This window comes from Elgaria multicarinata, chromosome 5 (genome assembly GCF_023053635.1).
Source record: "Elgaria multicarinata webbii isolate HBS135686 ecotype San Diego chromosome 5, rElgMul1.1.pri, whole genome shotgun sequence".
Taxonomy (NCBI): domain Eukaryota; kingdom Metazoa; phylum Chordata; class Lepidosauria; order Squamata; family Anguidae; genus Elgaria; species Elgaria multicarinata.
The window spans coordinates 76328929-76343910 of NC_086175.1; the positions used below are offsets into that span (position 1 = coordinate 76328929).

A 14982-nucleotide genomic window follows, 5' to 3' on the forward strand; every position below is an offset into this window, starting at 1 on the left:
TTGCCCCAGGGGTGCAGAACTGTTTTGGGGTGGAGGGGTGGATTGCCACCACCACCACCACCATGTACAATGGATGACGTAAGAAGGCATAAAACCCCACTCTCTTTTTTGTTGGTGGCACACCAGCAGTTGGATCCCCAGTGATCTCAGATCAGGGATAGCAGTGGCGATGGCCTCTGAGGGGTTTCCTCCAGGGCTTGGAGGAATGTGAGACATTGTAGTGGCTTGGAGCTTAAATCCATTCCCCTGTGGAGTAACCCTAAGAGGCAGCACAGGCCAGATTGGGGTGCCATCCAGATTAGTCAGGCCATCCACATGTTTAAATTTCATCCAGACCATCAATATGTTTTTATCCTTTAGTGCTATAACTGTATATTATATATACAACTTATTTATATTTATTTATTCAGCTGATTATAGCTGAAGCTCTCAGGGCTATGTACGTAAAACAAAACACAATAAGATAAATAAAAATCAATCTAACATAAGTAATGATTGCAAGTGGAGTTCATGTCTTCAGGTGTAGGTACTGAGAAGATAGAAGGTCCTGCTTTTGTATGTGTGTGCTATATATTGAAGATATGTATGCAGATTGTTTAAAGCAAGCTTGAACTGGGAAATTTTTCTATTCTTGGAGAAAAAACACACAATAATAACTACAACACCCAGTCTTACAGAGAATTAAATTTTGAAGCAGTGTAAGAATAAATGTTTCAGCAGTGAAATCTTCAAAGATTTTGGAATCCTATCAGAATAAAGTAACCCATCATTCTGTATAGCACTGAATTATGTCATAGCAAAATGGATAATTACCAGGTTAAGAATTTCACATCTTCTGCAACTGAATGCATAATAATTTATCTGACCTAGTATTTGATAATAAACTTTATACTAAAATTGGTTGTGGACTAGGAACTAGATAGCCCTCTTTCATAAATAACTCTCAAGGATAGGATTCTATTCTTCAAGTTTCAGCTTGGTCAATGTGATTAACATTTGTCATATGTTCAGTAGCTAAAGCATTGGACCTTTTTTTTCATTGATGTAGATTTCCTTGTAAATAAGCTGAAGCACACTTGGTTGTGTGGCTTAACTACGCTTGTGCATCAGCTTAGTGATATGCACAAAGAGAGCACCTTCCTGCAGAGATCTGCGTTTTGGGTCAAGAACCAGCTTCAGTCTTCTTTGTTGGATGTTAAAAGGTATCTATACTGCACCACACAATTTGTTTGCTTTGGCTAGTACAGATTTAACCATCTTGTAGCCACAGTTTCATCTTCTATTCAGGATTTGCAATCAAGATTTGAAACTGGTTTAAAAGTCTAAGACTAAGGCTTTAGCTAGACCTAAGGTTTATCCCGGGATTTTCCCGGGGTCGTCCCTGCCTGCTCCCGGGATATCCTGTGGGTCATTTACATGAACAGGGATGATCCCGGATAAACCTTAGGTCTAGCTAAGGCCTGAGCCTAGCCTTAATTGTTATGAAAGTCAGTGCTGCCATAATTGTTAACCATAGGTGGTAAAGGATCTGTGCTTGAGAAGAGGATGGAGTGGAGAGAGGGAGTTCATGATCCTACAGCTCTTTCTCAATTCCTTGCCATGATTAAGGGCTCGGTGACATTGGTTCAGTTAGATGACACACCAGCCATGACTTGTTTAGACACCAAACATTTATGTATTACTTTTTCATTCTGCCCTTCTTCCAAGGAGCTCAAGACAGTATACATGATTCAACTCCCTTTTATTCTCACAACAGCCCTCTGAAGCAGGTTATGCCAAAAGATAATGACTGACCCACAATCAATTGGTGAGCTTCATGGCTTAGCGGGGGTTTGATCCTGGGTCCCCAGTCTAACCGCCAAACCTCAGTGGCTCTGAAACCATCACATTGATATGTTTTCCGCATGTATGTGCAAACTATGGTTTAGCCTGATCTGCCTCCCCCAGGAGCTCCTGGATGCTCTCTAGTTAATCTGAACTATACTGAGTTGAAATAAGCCAGGTTCAAATCATAGTTTAGGAGGCTGACTTGTTTCAATTAACCACAGCTTAGGATTTAGACAGTGTGCTAGACTCTGGTTAATCTATTTTTAAAAAAAGAATTTTAACCTGCCTTATAGGTCACACTGCCCTGACAAGGCAACTTACAAGATAATAAAACACATGAAAATGCAATTACAGGCATCCCAGCTGTCTTCTCAGTGGTTGGCTGGTAGAAACTGGAGAACATCTGCTGATCTTTACCACGGAAGCACCCAGCACCCAGGAAGCCCAGGGTGGTAATAAATAAGAATCCTTCCTCTGGCTTCCCTGATGGATCAACTGCTGCAATGCTCCTAGTGGCTGGCAGTGGTTCTCCCCACCAGTGCGGAATCCATATTCAGTGGCCTGAAACTGGTGACCAGCAGGTGATTCAGCTATCCCTGCCATGGCAGCAGCAGTTGGGAAACCTAGGGGTTGATGGCAAAATAAACAATCTTTGCCCTGCAGCTGCTTCAGCAGCCAGATGAAGTTCTTTTGTGACTGATGTAATGGCTGCTGCCAGGTAACTGTTGGAGGAGGGAGGATGCTGATGAAGGTGACTTCTAAGCAGAGTCTATGGTGGTTTTCCTTCCTTCACTCCCTCTGCTGCAGCCCAATGTAATGGCTTCTGCCAGGTGACAGAGGAGGGAGGATGGTGACTTCTTAGCAGGGCACCCTGCTTTGCTTTCTTCCTCTGCTACAGGCTGATACAATTCTATAATATAAAATGGAAATGGAAACTTCCAAACTTCTCACAGCTGCACTGGAAGAAGAGGGGGAGCACGTGATCCTGTCGCTCTTCCTCGGAATGATCCAAATGGCAGCCACTGTGTGTTTTAAACTACGTGTGACTTTGAAAATGCAAGAATCATCAATACATTCTTGTGTGGATAAACATTGGTGTGGTATTTTGCTATTACTTGATTTTGTATATGTCTTAATGTCCAAGTAAAATTATTATTATTATTATTATCATCATCATCATCATCATCATCGTCATCATCATCATTATTATTCCCAGTTTGCAGGTTTTGGTCTCTACTGTCAGTGACTTATTGACTAAGCTGCTGGAAGCTAATGAAGTTTCTCCTTATATTATGAATGATTATATTGAATGGCTTACTCCAAGCAAGTTGGAATGGGAAAAGATGCGGGAATCTCTGTCCAGTGAGGTACATACGTTTCCACAAAGTCATTACACAATGAATAGTAATTGTTAGTATTTGCCTAGCTAGATGGGTGCATTTGAGGAATTCTGTAGCAGATTGGTCCAAGAACTAAAACCAGTGCAAGATGTAATTAGAGCAATTTTTGCCAATATAAGATACACATTTTAATAATTTAATTTTACATATTCATCTGAAGGGTATTTTAAATAAGCTAGTTTTAAATAGTAAATGACTTGGATCCTATTTGCTCTGTGAATGGAAGGAGAGTTGCAATTATAGAAAGACTTCCTCCTTGTGTGCAACACTCCTTCCATGCATGGAATCTCTTTCCATTGATGGAATAAAAAATTAGAATTAAACCATTTTAAGTAGACACTGTTCTTGTAGAGCCATTTTATAATGGATTTACTTACATCATATTTGTGTGTATGTATATGTGTGCGTGTTTTAATTATTATTATTATTATTATTTATTACCCGCCTCTCCCTTTTTGTAAATGCTTTTTCAAAAAGAAGAAACTGAACTGGCTGAGAAAATGATGAATCTATAATCTATAAAGTGCCATCAAATGCTCAAAATGAAATTGGGATATATATTTTTCTGGGCCACTGTTGTTTCCCAAGGTGATAATTATCACTTTAGTAGACAGCCATTTATGTACTTAATATAGTCCCATTAGAAGTAATGGGATTACTTGACTTGTAAGTTAACCACTCAGGACCAATTCATACCTTATGATGTTGGTGTTTCAAACATGAAGCTAAAGTGCTTTCTGTGTAAAGTCTTGTTGTAACTAAGGCTCACAATGTAATATACTATACTATTAATAAGTAGGCCAACAAGTTCTGCATGTAACAAATACATCTCTTGGCAATTATTTATTTATTACATTTCTATACCACCCAATAGCTGAAGCTCTCTGACAGTTCACAACCATTAAAACCATAAAATACTACATGATAAAATACATTATTATTATTATTATTAGTAGTAGTAGTAGTAGTAGGTGTAACCTGCCTTTTGCCCAATACTGGTCAAAGCAGCCTTACAAAATTTAAAACATATACATTTTAAAACCTATGAAAAGAAATATACAAAAGTTTTTTTTAAAAAATTGTTCTTAAAAGTTTAAAACTACAGTATAAATTAAAAATATTAACCAAATAAAATCTTACAGTAGTACAAAGATTTAAAATACAGTAAGAGATTTAATACAATAGAAAATGACAGACTAAAATGCCTGGGAAAATAAGGTGGTCTTTACTTGGCACTGAAAAGAGCACAGCATAGTTTTATGTGCTAATTTGAACTACAGTTGGTTATTCAGATGTGAATGTGATATTCCTATTATGTGAATGGCAATTTATGACACCGTAGAAAACTTGTTTAACTTTTATTTATTTATTTATTACTACTACAGTGGCTAAGAAAACCACTTTTGGAAGGAAGATTGAGTATGAACTGTGAGATACCTGGAACAGATTGGAAGCTTTGTGTTATGACTAAACTTCCAAGCCACCTGTGTGTTGCAGCTCTATTAAGTAGAATGGCGCTATTGATACTGGAAAAAGGAGTGGTTTTTGAAAACCATGAAATGGAAACAAAATTTGAAAATATCAGTAAGTGACAGCTATGTCTGATTTAATTTTCTTTTATTATCAGCCAGTGTAGAGGCTGGTTGTAAAGCAGAAATGTGACATATAGGTATTTAAATTAAATAAGGGCATGCTCCTGGTGGTTCCACATGAACCTATGGCCGAATTGGAGTCCACCAGGAGAAGAGCTTTCAGCTTCGTGAGCCCCTTTCTTTGGAGTTCCCTCCCTTTGGAACATTGTGTTGCTAAAAAAATAACATTTTTATTTCAGGAAGCTTTCCTAGAGTGACCGACTGTGGTTTTATCAGAATTTGACTTTGAACTTTATTTTTAATTAGTAGTAATTATTTTAATATGGTGTTTTTATTCTTTTGACCTATCTGCTGTTCACCACTCTGAAATCTTGGATGTGGAACAGTATACAAATATTTTAAATAAAAATAAATAAATAAGGGAATTGATATTTCAAAGATTATGTATTGGTAAGCACATATTAGGATTATAATCAAATGGCATTTCTGTCCCGCTTTCTGTGTTATGATTTATGCTGTGGTTTACTGCTTAGGCATGTTTCTTAAAGCTCTGAGACAATGCTCTGTGTTTGTTCTTCTGCCCACGTACAGCTCCTACATACACAGACCTCCCTATTTATTTTTGTAGCAGGGCAAAGAGCTACTTTGAGTACCCAGAGATCCCTCCTCTATTGAAATGGTTCATAAATATTGTGCTTAGGTGTAAGCTTTCTGCATCATTAAAGTTTCTATATGAATAAGGAGCTCTTGCCCAGTGCAGCCAAGTGAGTGCCAGTGAATAAAGTGCTGGAGTTAAAACTAAGAGACAGAGGCCTGGCACTATCTTTCAGCTACAGTTCTCTATCCATAAAATAAGGTTATAGTAGAGCTATGAAATCACTGCTGGAATACAAACTGTCATGTAAATTACAGTGCTATATAAATAAGAATGACCTCGTTCGCATGTTCAAAATACACCACCATGGCTTATTTAACTTGGCTTATTAACAATCACAGGAAGAAGCTGGCAAGGAGTCAACCCGTGGGTTGTTATAGAGTTGTTGGAAGGTTGTTTTCCTCTCCAAGAGTCACACATGTTGTGATTTAAATAATCCATTGTGGCATTGGCAGGGCATGACTGCCATAATCACTGCCCGGGTGCAGCATGTTGTGTCATCCAAACCCAGCTTGCATGGCTTGTTGGAGGGGTAACATCCTTCCAGTAACCCTATAACAGCCCATGGTTTGACTCCTTGCCAGTTTCCCCTTATGATTGTTAATGTATACATTTTATATTTTGGATTTCACATTTAATAAACTTTACCGTACTTTAACAACGAATGCAGATGTCGGATTACACTGATTGGATTCTCTTCTGCATTTTTTTTTAGTTGCAGAACAGTTGTATGCCTTACAATGGATTGAAGAACTGGCCAATCCACCTTGCCTGCTTGTTGAATTTCTTCATCTCCCTGAAGTAATGAATATTTCATGTGAAAAATTACACATTCACAGTGATATCTCCTGCCTCTTGCAAGCATTATTCAACAGGTAAATATCTATGTTTAGAGAAAAATACAGTTACTTCTTAGTTTTCATTAGAAAAGTATCAAAAGCCCAATTTTTTTGTGTTTGAGTATCCTTAACATCTAAATCTTAAGGTTGTTCACACTGAGAATTAATAGAAATGTGTTGTTTTTGCTATAAATATACTAGATTAATCACAGAAACATTCTTATCTTTTCATAGATCAAAAGAGAGTGGACGACTTTGGGCCTTAACCATGGCTAAATTTATAGACACAGAGAATATTGCATCTTGCAAAATTAAAGCACTTTTCAGTACAACAGAAAGGTATGATAGTAGGCTAGTAGTGCTTCTTAGACTATGATTTCACCTACTGCTGCCACATCGATTAAGGAGGAAATAGGAAGAAGGGACCACATTGATTATCTTGAATTGTAGGATGATGTAGCCAGCACCACTGCAGTCCCAAATCATATGGCAGAGACAAAATAGCATATTAGCAGTCATCTCTCTGCACAAATTGGATCCACAATGTAATACAGATCCTCCTCCTCTCCAGGAGAAATACATCTGTCATATATGTTCAGGGTAGTAATGATGCTGCAATGCAACTGATGCTTGTATAAACCTAGATCTAAAACACTCGTATCTCTTAATAGCTTTTGTTGAAATAAAGTAACCTTACTGTGATAGGGTAAATATATATGCGGAGTGTGGGATTGAATCATAAGTAAGGTTGTGATTTCATCGCACAAACTTTGAGAACGTCTTTTGCTGGAAAACATCCTAACATTCCTAATGTGCCTTTGTCCTTCCTTCCTATACTGTTTTGATTCTTTGTGCTCTAGGTTCTTGCCTGATTCATATAAATGCTGTTCCCATTCAGTGTCTTGATTGTTTGTGGGTGGGTGAGCCCTGTTCTTAATAAATTTCTCCAACAAAAACATCAAATGAAATTATCGTTCTCAGTTCCAATATTACTTTGCATAGTACCAATAGCAGACATTTCATTGATTCCGGAATTTTCTCTTGATACCTTATTTCCATGGACAGGTTTTTTCCATTAACAGAAGGCAACTTGCACACACTTCAGAATCTGTCTCCATTTTTACTTGAGGAAGATAAGGAAGAACTTGTCATTCAGTGTACTGCTAAACTAATGACGTGCAATGAAACTGAACTCCTCGGTACTGATGGTTAGTGTCTTAAATATTATCCCAGTAAGAGGTAGGATTTAATGAGATACTTATTTGCCATTCAGAATTACTACCACCATTCATTATGGTTAAAAAAATGTTTTTGAAGAGCCATTAATTCTGTCTAGTATATTCTTGATTTCACTTAAGTGCTTTGTTCTAAGGACACATTATATGTTGCAAGAGAACCTTCCAGATAAATAAGGTAAATTTAAGTTAATTTTAGAAGAGTTCTTAAAAAAAAAGTACATTTAACAATCAGGCTTAATCTTAGGCCAGTCCTGTTTTCTGAACAGCTGAGTATAACGACTTTGTAAAGTTTTTGTTTTTGTCTCTCAATATCCCTAAGGAATGTCAGGGAGGGCAGGAGAATAGTTAGTCAAAAGATGAGAACCACTATTCTTAAAAGTGCAAAAAAAAATTTACTCACTCTAAAGATGGGTAACTTGTTATGCACTTTAACTCCCATCAGCCCTAACCAACATTGCTAAATGCCAGGAAATCTGGGAGTTGTAATCCAAAACATCTGGAGGGCACCAGGTTGGGAAAGGCTGCACTAGAGGTCATTTTTGAACCATATAATGAATTGGAAGGTCATCACTTGTTTGCAGATTTAGTTGCACATCATGACTTGAATTCAAAGAATTACCACGGTGGGTAATTTTGCCAAAATAGCTACACAAATAACAAGTGATGTGCAGAGTGGGTTATTTAAAGCACCATTGGTTATTGTGTCATGTGGAGGGCACCGTTAATTATTTTCATTGGCTACAGAGTCACTAGGCAAGAGCGGTCAGCGTGGTGGCTGCCATTCTACTTGACTGGCAGAACTCTGTTTTCAGCAGCAAGGGATGTTGGGATACAAGCAGGAGGACTGAGAAGATGAGGTGACGAGTTAGTCAAAGCACCGTGGATTAATAATCCACTTATAACCCACAGTTGGTTATTTCTCTGATCATGTGGGGAGTACTCGCAAAATAACCAACTGTGAGTTGACTATAAACCCATGGTTGACTATCATGGAGTCCAAATGCAGCCATTGAATGTTTGTAGCTCAGCCTTGTTCCAGAAAAAAAACCCCTATAAAACAAAGATAGGAAAATGAGTGACTTTTAAAAAACTGAATACTGAGAAGTGTTGAGCTTCAGTTGATGCTATTTTTTTTTCTGATTTTACATCCAGCAGTCAGTGTTCACTTCTGGTCCCTGCTTTTAGTTTACTGTTTTTCTTATGTTCCAAGGCATTCAATATGACCATTTTAACCTGGTATTTGACTCTTATTTTAGGAGCTTTTGGATATCTCGCTATTTTAAATTCCTGCTTGAATTGTGAAAGCATTGATTATGGAGAACTAATGCCTGGAATACTAAAAATCATAATATCGTGGCGAAATGACTATGAGAAGAGCTTTCTTTACAGCTGGTGGGTAGTTTTACTATAGCTTTTAAAATGACAGGGCTATGTCGAATGTTTGAACTAGTAATATTAATAAAAGGATTGCAAGCAAATTGCAGTTTTCGGTATGTGTTTTAGACAAGTTTACATCTGCATAAATGTTAAAACAATATTTCTGAAGCAAGACACATACATCATTCTTTTTCTAAGCATTATCTTAGAAAATATTTTCATTCTGTATGTGAGAGCAGAGAGAAGATGGTGTTTGGCATCCAGTCTTTATGAGCAGTTGTATTAAAAAAGATTACTTTTTTAAAAAAGCTGTTAACCAATTAATTGGGTACATCTCTTTAGTCTGTTGAAAGTTTTAAAATGTATTATTCTAACCAATTAATTGAATAAACATTGCAACTCTGATATAGGCATATAGACCTTCACAATAAACTAGCTGTGTTCCTCAATAAAGTTGGTAATTATTAATAAGGAATAGTTTAATAAAGGTAACAAGACAAAAGTTTTGTACATAATACTTTTTTTTTGTTTGCATGTTAATTTGCCTTGTACTTTTTGCCTTAATGTTCCCAGTTTGTAATGAATTTTTTTTTGTGTGTGATACAAATATTCGTATTAAATTATACATTTATTTTCTTAAAAAGAAGTTTCTAATCTTTTCTCAATTTCCTCCCAGCAATCTGCAAGAAGGAAACCCACAGTTGCTTGGTTTTAATATAGAGATGATCCGTTTTGTTTCTCTGTTACTGAATAATCCTTCCTCTTTGCTGGAGAGTGAGTGGGATTTTGTCATGTGTTCCATGCTGGCATGGTTAGAAGTAAGTAAGTATAAGCACAGAGAATGATATGACCTCTGTATAAATAGAGTTTGCTATATTTTTCTTTTTGAATCCACTGGGTGGCACTTCTTGCCTTTTGTAAATGTAAAATATGCTGCAACAGCCTGTCATTTAAGGTTAAGTAAGACCATTATATTTCTATTCGGTATTACTGGCTGTATTAAATGTTTTCAGTTTTCATGGAGCAAAACCTTCAGAACGCTTAAGATGATCTGAACTCAATTTAGTCTTGCTTACCAGTTTTCTACATTACTCTGCAGAAATAACCAACATTTTATTTTATCAAAATATACAGGACCATAACTGATTAATGTTGTGCCTTTCCAAAGATGGAGGAAGTACAGTTAAAATAAAATAAGGCTAAGAGAGATACAGAAGATATATCTAAAGAGAAAAAAAGGAAGTTATCCATTAATAATTAGAGCCTACTCTTGTAGCACATGTTTTGATTTGTTATAGGAGGGTTAGTTCGCACAACACGGCTGGTTCATCCTGGTGCATGCAGCCGCCATTTTGAATACGGAACTTCCAATTGAAGGCTGCACCGTGTCATGCAAACCCGGCTGTCGTGGGTTATTTGAGGGTTAAGGAACCCTCACATAACCCTACTACTAATCGAGGGTTGTTTAAGCCTAGAATAATTCGCAGTGACATGCACAGCCCTAATTGTCCTAATCAGAGGTTGTACATTGAAAATTGCGGCTGCACACACCTGTCATGCATCGTTGGCTCTTCATGAGTTAAATAACCCATGATGACCCAGGTGTGTTGTGTGAACCGGGTCTATGTGTAACTTAAGACAGAAATAAAAGTTGTATCTGAATAGGTGTTACAAGTCATTGCAATTTCACAACTGTACGACAATGGAACCAGTTACCAGAGGTTGTGGCCTCTCCCACACTAGAGGCCTTCAAGAGGCAGCTGGACAACCATCGGTCAGGGATGCTTTAGGGTGGATTCCTGCATTGAGCAGGGGGTTGGACTCGATGGCCTTTTAGGCCCCTTCCAACTCTACTATTCTATGATTCTATGAACTGGAAAATAATTCAAGCTTCTCTTGGTCTTCTTTTCTTACAGACAACAAGTGAAAGCCAGGCAGTCTTTCCAGTTGTGTTGGTGCAAGTGTTTGCCTGTGTCAGCTGTGACTTGAGTGCTGCCTTGAGTTCTTATTTCCAAGCAGCAACTCCAGAAACCATTGAAAAACTTCCAGCAAACCTCATAACTGAATGGCAGGACTTCTTTTCTGAAGGCATTCATAGCTTACTTTTACCTTTGTTGGTAAAAGTCACACGTAAGTCTATGGCAAAGGAGAAGTATACAAACATTGTATTCTTATACATACCTACTCAGAAATAAGGCCCATTGAGTTTAATGGGGCTAACACACAGGTGGGAGATCCAGGACAAATAAAAGGAAGTCCTTCTTCACACAGCGCAATAGTTAAATTATGTAACTCACTACCACAGGATGTAGTGATGGCCACCTATTTGGATGGCTTGAAAAGGGGGTTGGATAAATTCCTGGAGGCGAAGGCTATCAATGGCTAGTTGTGTGCTACCTCCAGTATTCGAGGCAGTAAGCCTGTGTACACCAGTTGCTGGGGAACATGGGTGGGAGGATGCTGTTGTACCATGTCCTGCTTTGTTGGCTCTTGGTCTACAACTTGTTGGTCACTGTGTGAACGGAGTGCTGGACTAGATGGACCCTTGGTCTGATCCAGCAGCCTGGCGCTTCGTATGTAAGCAAGTATAGGGTTGCAGCCTAACAGCTGTAGTATGTGATATTAACTGACAAATACTTTGGCATGTTATTTTGGAGGTGAAGCTTCTTTTAACAAGACTTAAACTGCATGGGATGAGACACAAATATAAGCTGTAGTCAAGGCTTCCAGGGTGATGTGTAGTACAAAATGAGAAGCATTCTACGCACACTGTCAAGGCATTCCTTTCCCTTTAGGCTTTACACTCCCCCATTCTCAGCTCATAGTGACAGATGTGCAGCTTCTCCCCTGTCTAAACAGAGCATCAGCTCCATCACTGCAGTTCCCATGCTAAATCAAATGTTGATGTGTTATGACTAGGGGTGTGCACGGACCCCCCGCTCCGCCCCGCGGGCCGATCCGAAAATTTCGGATCGGCCCGCTCCGCTCTGCGCCGCTCCGCCCATACTCCGCTCCTCTTCGCCGCGGAGCTCCGGCTCCGAATTGGAGCTCCGCAGTAGAGGGGAGTGGCGCCAGGTAAGGCCGGGAGAGGAAGGCGGGAGGTTTACCGGGCCCTGCCGCCATCGCCGCCCGTGCGGCGACGGCGGCAGAGCCCGGTAAGGGACCAAGGGGGAGGGGGGCCTTACCTGCCTCCGTCCGCGGTCCGTCGGCGTCTTCAATTGAGCCCGCGGTTCAACCAGGAAGTCCGCGGGCTCAATTGAAGACGCCGACAGACCGCGGACATGGGCGACAGCGACAGCGGCAGGGCCCGGTAAACCCCACTTACCTTTCCGGTGGAGCTCTGGATTGAGGCGAAGGATCCGCCTTCACCTCGATCCTCTTCACCACGCTCCACCAGCCCCCCAATCCTCTTCGCCTCCGCCTTAAGGGCAGGCGAAGCCCCCCGCTCCGCTTCTAATTCGCCGGTCCGATTAGAAGCAGAGCACATCCCTAGTTATGACTGCAAGTTTTGAAAAAGATAGCATATTCAGCTCTGCTCTGTTGCCTCTTAAGGCTGTAGTTTGATCTAAAAGTCCTAAGGACATAGAATCTTCATAGTTCAATTCTGTATGTCCTGAAGTCACCACAACCTGACTGTCCTTTCGCAGTCTGTAAAAGTTATGTCCAAGCAGACTTAGCAGGTCCTTCGAAATATAATAAACATTAATTGACTACAACACAGAAAAAATGCATCCACTTCCATACATGTATTATCACGCACACTTGTCATCCCCTCACCTCGTTAGGTGTTGCAGTCAGTTGAAAAAGGTTAGAATTTAGCAGTGTTCTGGATGTAGTTTACTTTTTGCAATCCATTGAAGAAAGTTTGTAAATCTATTATTTAAAGAGTACAGTCAACTTATTTCTGTGTGACATTTTGAAAGGCTTTTGCTTGGTGGAAATAATAGTTCTATAAACTGTTGTAAATTTGCTAAACTGAATTAAAAATGTGATTTGTATTTCCCTCTAAACAGGAAAAGAAAAAGATACACTGGAAACATCATTTAAGAACTCCATGTTGAAATCTTTGGGTAAAGCTTTAACATACATATCAAAGGATCAATTATTGAACCATAAACTTTCTGCCAAATTTGTTGCTGGCCAGAAGACAAACCTCCCTGGTAAACTGCAGACCTTGTTAAATACATTTTCTCCACTACTTCTCTTCAGATCTAGACCTGTTCAAATCACAGTATACCACATGTTAAATAAGTAAGTTATTTTTTTCTTCCCCTCTCAACACAGTTTAGTGTCTTCTTGTATCATTTTTTCATTTTATCATCAGAAGTTATATTTGGAAAAAAGACCAGGGAATGGATTAGCATGATTGTGCATCATGTTCAACATGATGCACAAATGTGATACATTACCTATATACTAGTAGCAATCTTGGTCACCCTGAACTAGCCTAAGTGCTCAACTTTCCCAGTCTCCATCCTGAGAAGTGTCCTTGAATCCTGTTCCTGCTTTGGGGATGGAAGACACAGTGACTGTCTTCTCCTTCTTTCTCAAGCCAATGTAACCAAGAAATTCCTGGGTTGAACAGGGCTTGTGCAGTAGCACCTATTATGCTGCCTCTTCCCAGAGGGACTGGTGACCATTGTCCTGTGGGCACCAGTTACTAATCCCTCTACTAATTCCTTCCATAGTGGCAGCTTGTAGAGCAGCAGAGTTTAACCTTTTTTTCCAGCCAGAGAGCCTGAATTCCATTTGAGATAAGCATTTGGGGGCTGCATTCCGGTAGTGGGTGGGCCCAAAGGTAAAATGGGTGGGACCACCACCAACATATTTTAGCTTAATGCTCTTGCTTAGCATTAACTTAGCACTTACTTAGCATTAAGGGAGGCATTTCAATCATTTAGGGTGGAGGGGGAAAACGGCACAAAAGCCCGAAGATTGATGGTAAGGAGGTCAGGGGAAGAGGGTGTGGCCATCTGGGGTACCCCGGAGGGCCAGATTTCGCCTCGGGCCTGAGGTTTTGCACCTCTTTTGCAAGGGGACTTCTTGGTGTGAAGGAGAGGGGGGAAGGGAAGCATGGGGGTGTCTTCCCTCTCTATGCCACTCCATCTCTCCCAAGTTGTGAGCTATTGTGGGTTTCTCTTTGCTATATACAGTTCCTAGTGAAATAAATATTAGTGCTAATGCCGAGTTTGAAGGACAGCAAAGCAAGCTCAGTATCACAAAAATACTACAGTAATGTGAATCACTGATACAAATGTTTAGGACTTAGGCACCAGTTTCCCTCTAAATAGTTATGCCCTGCTGTAAATTGACAATTATAATATAAAACAGTGTGCTCATTTTTCAGAATGTGATAAATGTTGGGCCATAAAAATGTGGATAGTTTTTTTTACTGTTTCCCCCCTCCTCTTTCTTCCAAATGCCAGGTTAATGTCTGATTTGCCTAAATTTGACAATGAGGATCTCAAATCTTATGGTGATGAAGAAGAGGAACTATTATTGTATGTTTCATTTTATTTTTATGATGTATTATGCTTTTGTGTATCTTAGTAGAACTTGAAGTGTTTCAGCCAAACGTTTTATTACATTATTTTAAAGATGGTAATAGTGAATTTCTGTAGGAATATATACTATACCTGGTTCTTCAGTGGGAATTATGAGGGAAAGTGTATGGTGTGTCTTTAATTTTCTATTATCCATTTTATTTATTTATTTTATTATTTATCGAGGGGATCACATCACCAATGGGGAATTATTGTCGGCCTCCCCTTTTGATTCTCATAGATGCTTGTTTGTGAAAATTGAGCCACCCTACGGAGAATGTGCCAGGTTCAGATGACACGACAACCCACCATAGTTAGCTGCCCATGGTGGGTTGTCGTGTTGTGCAAACCTTGTCACTGATCATGATCGGAGCGGGGACAGGGGGCTTGGAGGATCTGGGAGGGCAACAGCAGCCCCTCTGAAGTGCAATTTGGGCACTTTGGAGGTGCTACTGCTGGCAAAGGGAAAGGGGCACAGGAATCGTGATCAAAGCAGAGACCGTGGGGCTTG

General features: G+C 39.5%; 1 protein-coding gene across 1 annotated transcript in view; it reads left to right on the plus strand.

Annotated features, from left to right (window-relative positions):
• LTN1 (listerin E3 ubiquitin protein ligase 1) overlaps positions 1–14982 on the plus strand; it is a 37230-nt gene that overhangs the window by 13975 nt on the left and 8273 nt on the right. Inside the window, exons 14-24 of the mRNA XM_063126721.1 lie at positions 1049–1202; positions 3044–3194; positions 4613–4811; positions 6190–6349; positions 6548–6652; positions 7379–7521; positions 8808–8943; positions 9605–9746; positions 10845–11058; positions 12942–13179; positions 14355–14429. Of these exons, the coding sequence (XP_062982791.1) occupies positions 1049–1202; positions 3044–3194; positions 4613–4811; positions 6190–6349; positions 6548–6652; positions 7379–7521; positions 8808–8943; positions 9605–9746; positions 10845–11058; positions 12942–13179; positions 14355–14429 (1717 nt within the window). The remainder of the gene's footprint in view (positions 1–1048; positions 1203–3043; positions 3195–4612; positions 4812–6189; positions 6350–6547; positions 6653–7378; positions 7522–8807; positions 8944–9604; positions 9747–10844; positions 11059–12941; positions 13180–14354; positions 14430–14982) is intronic.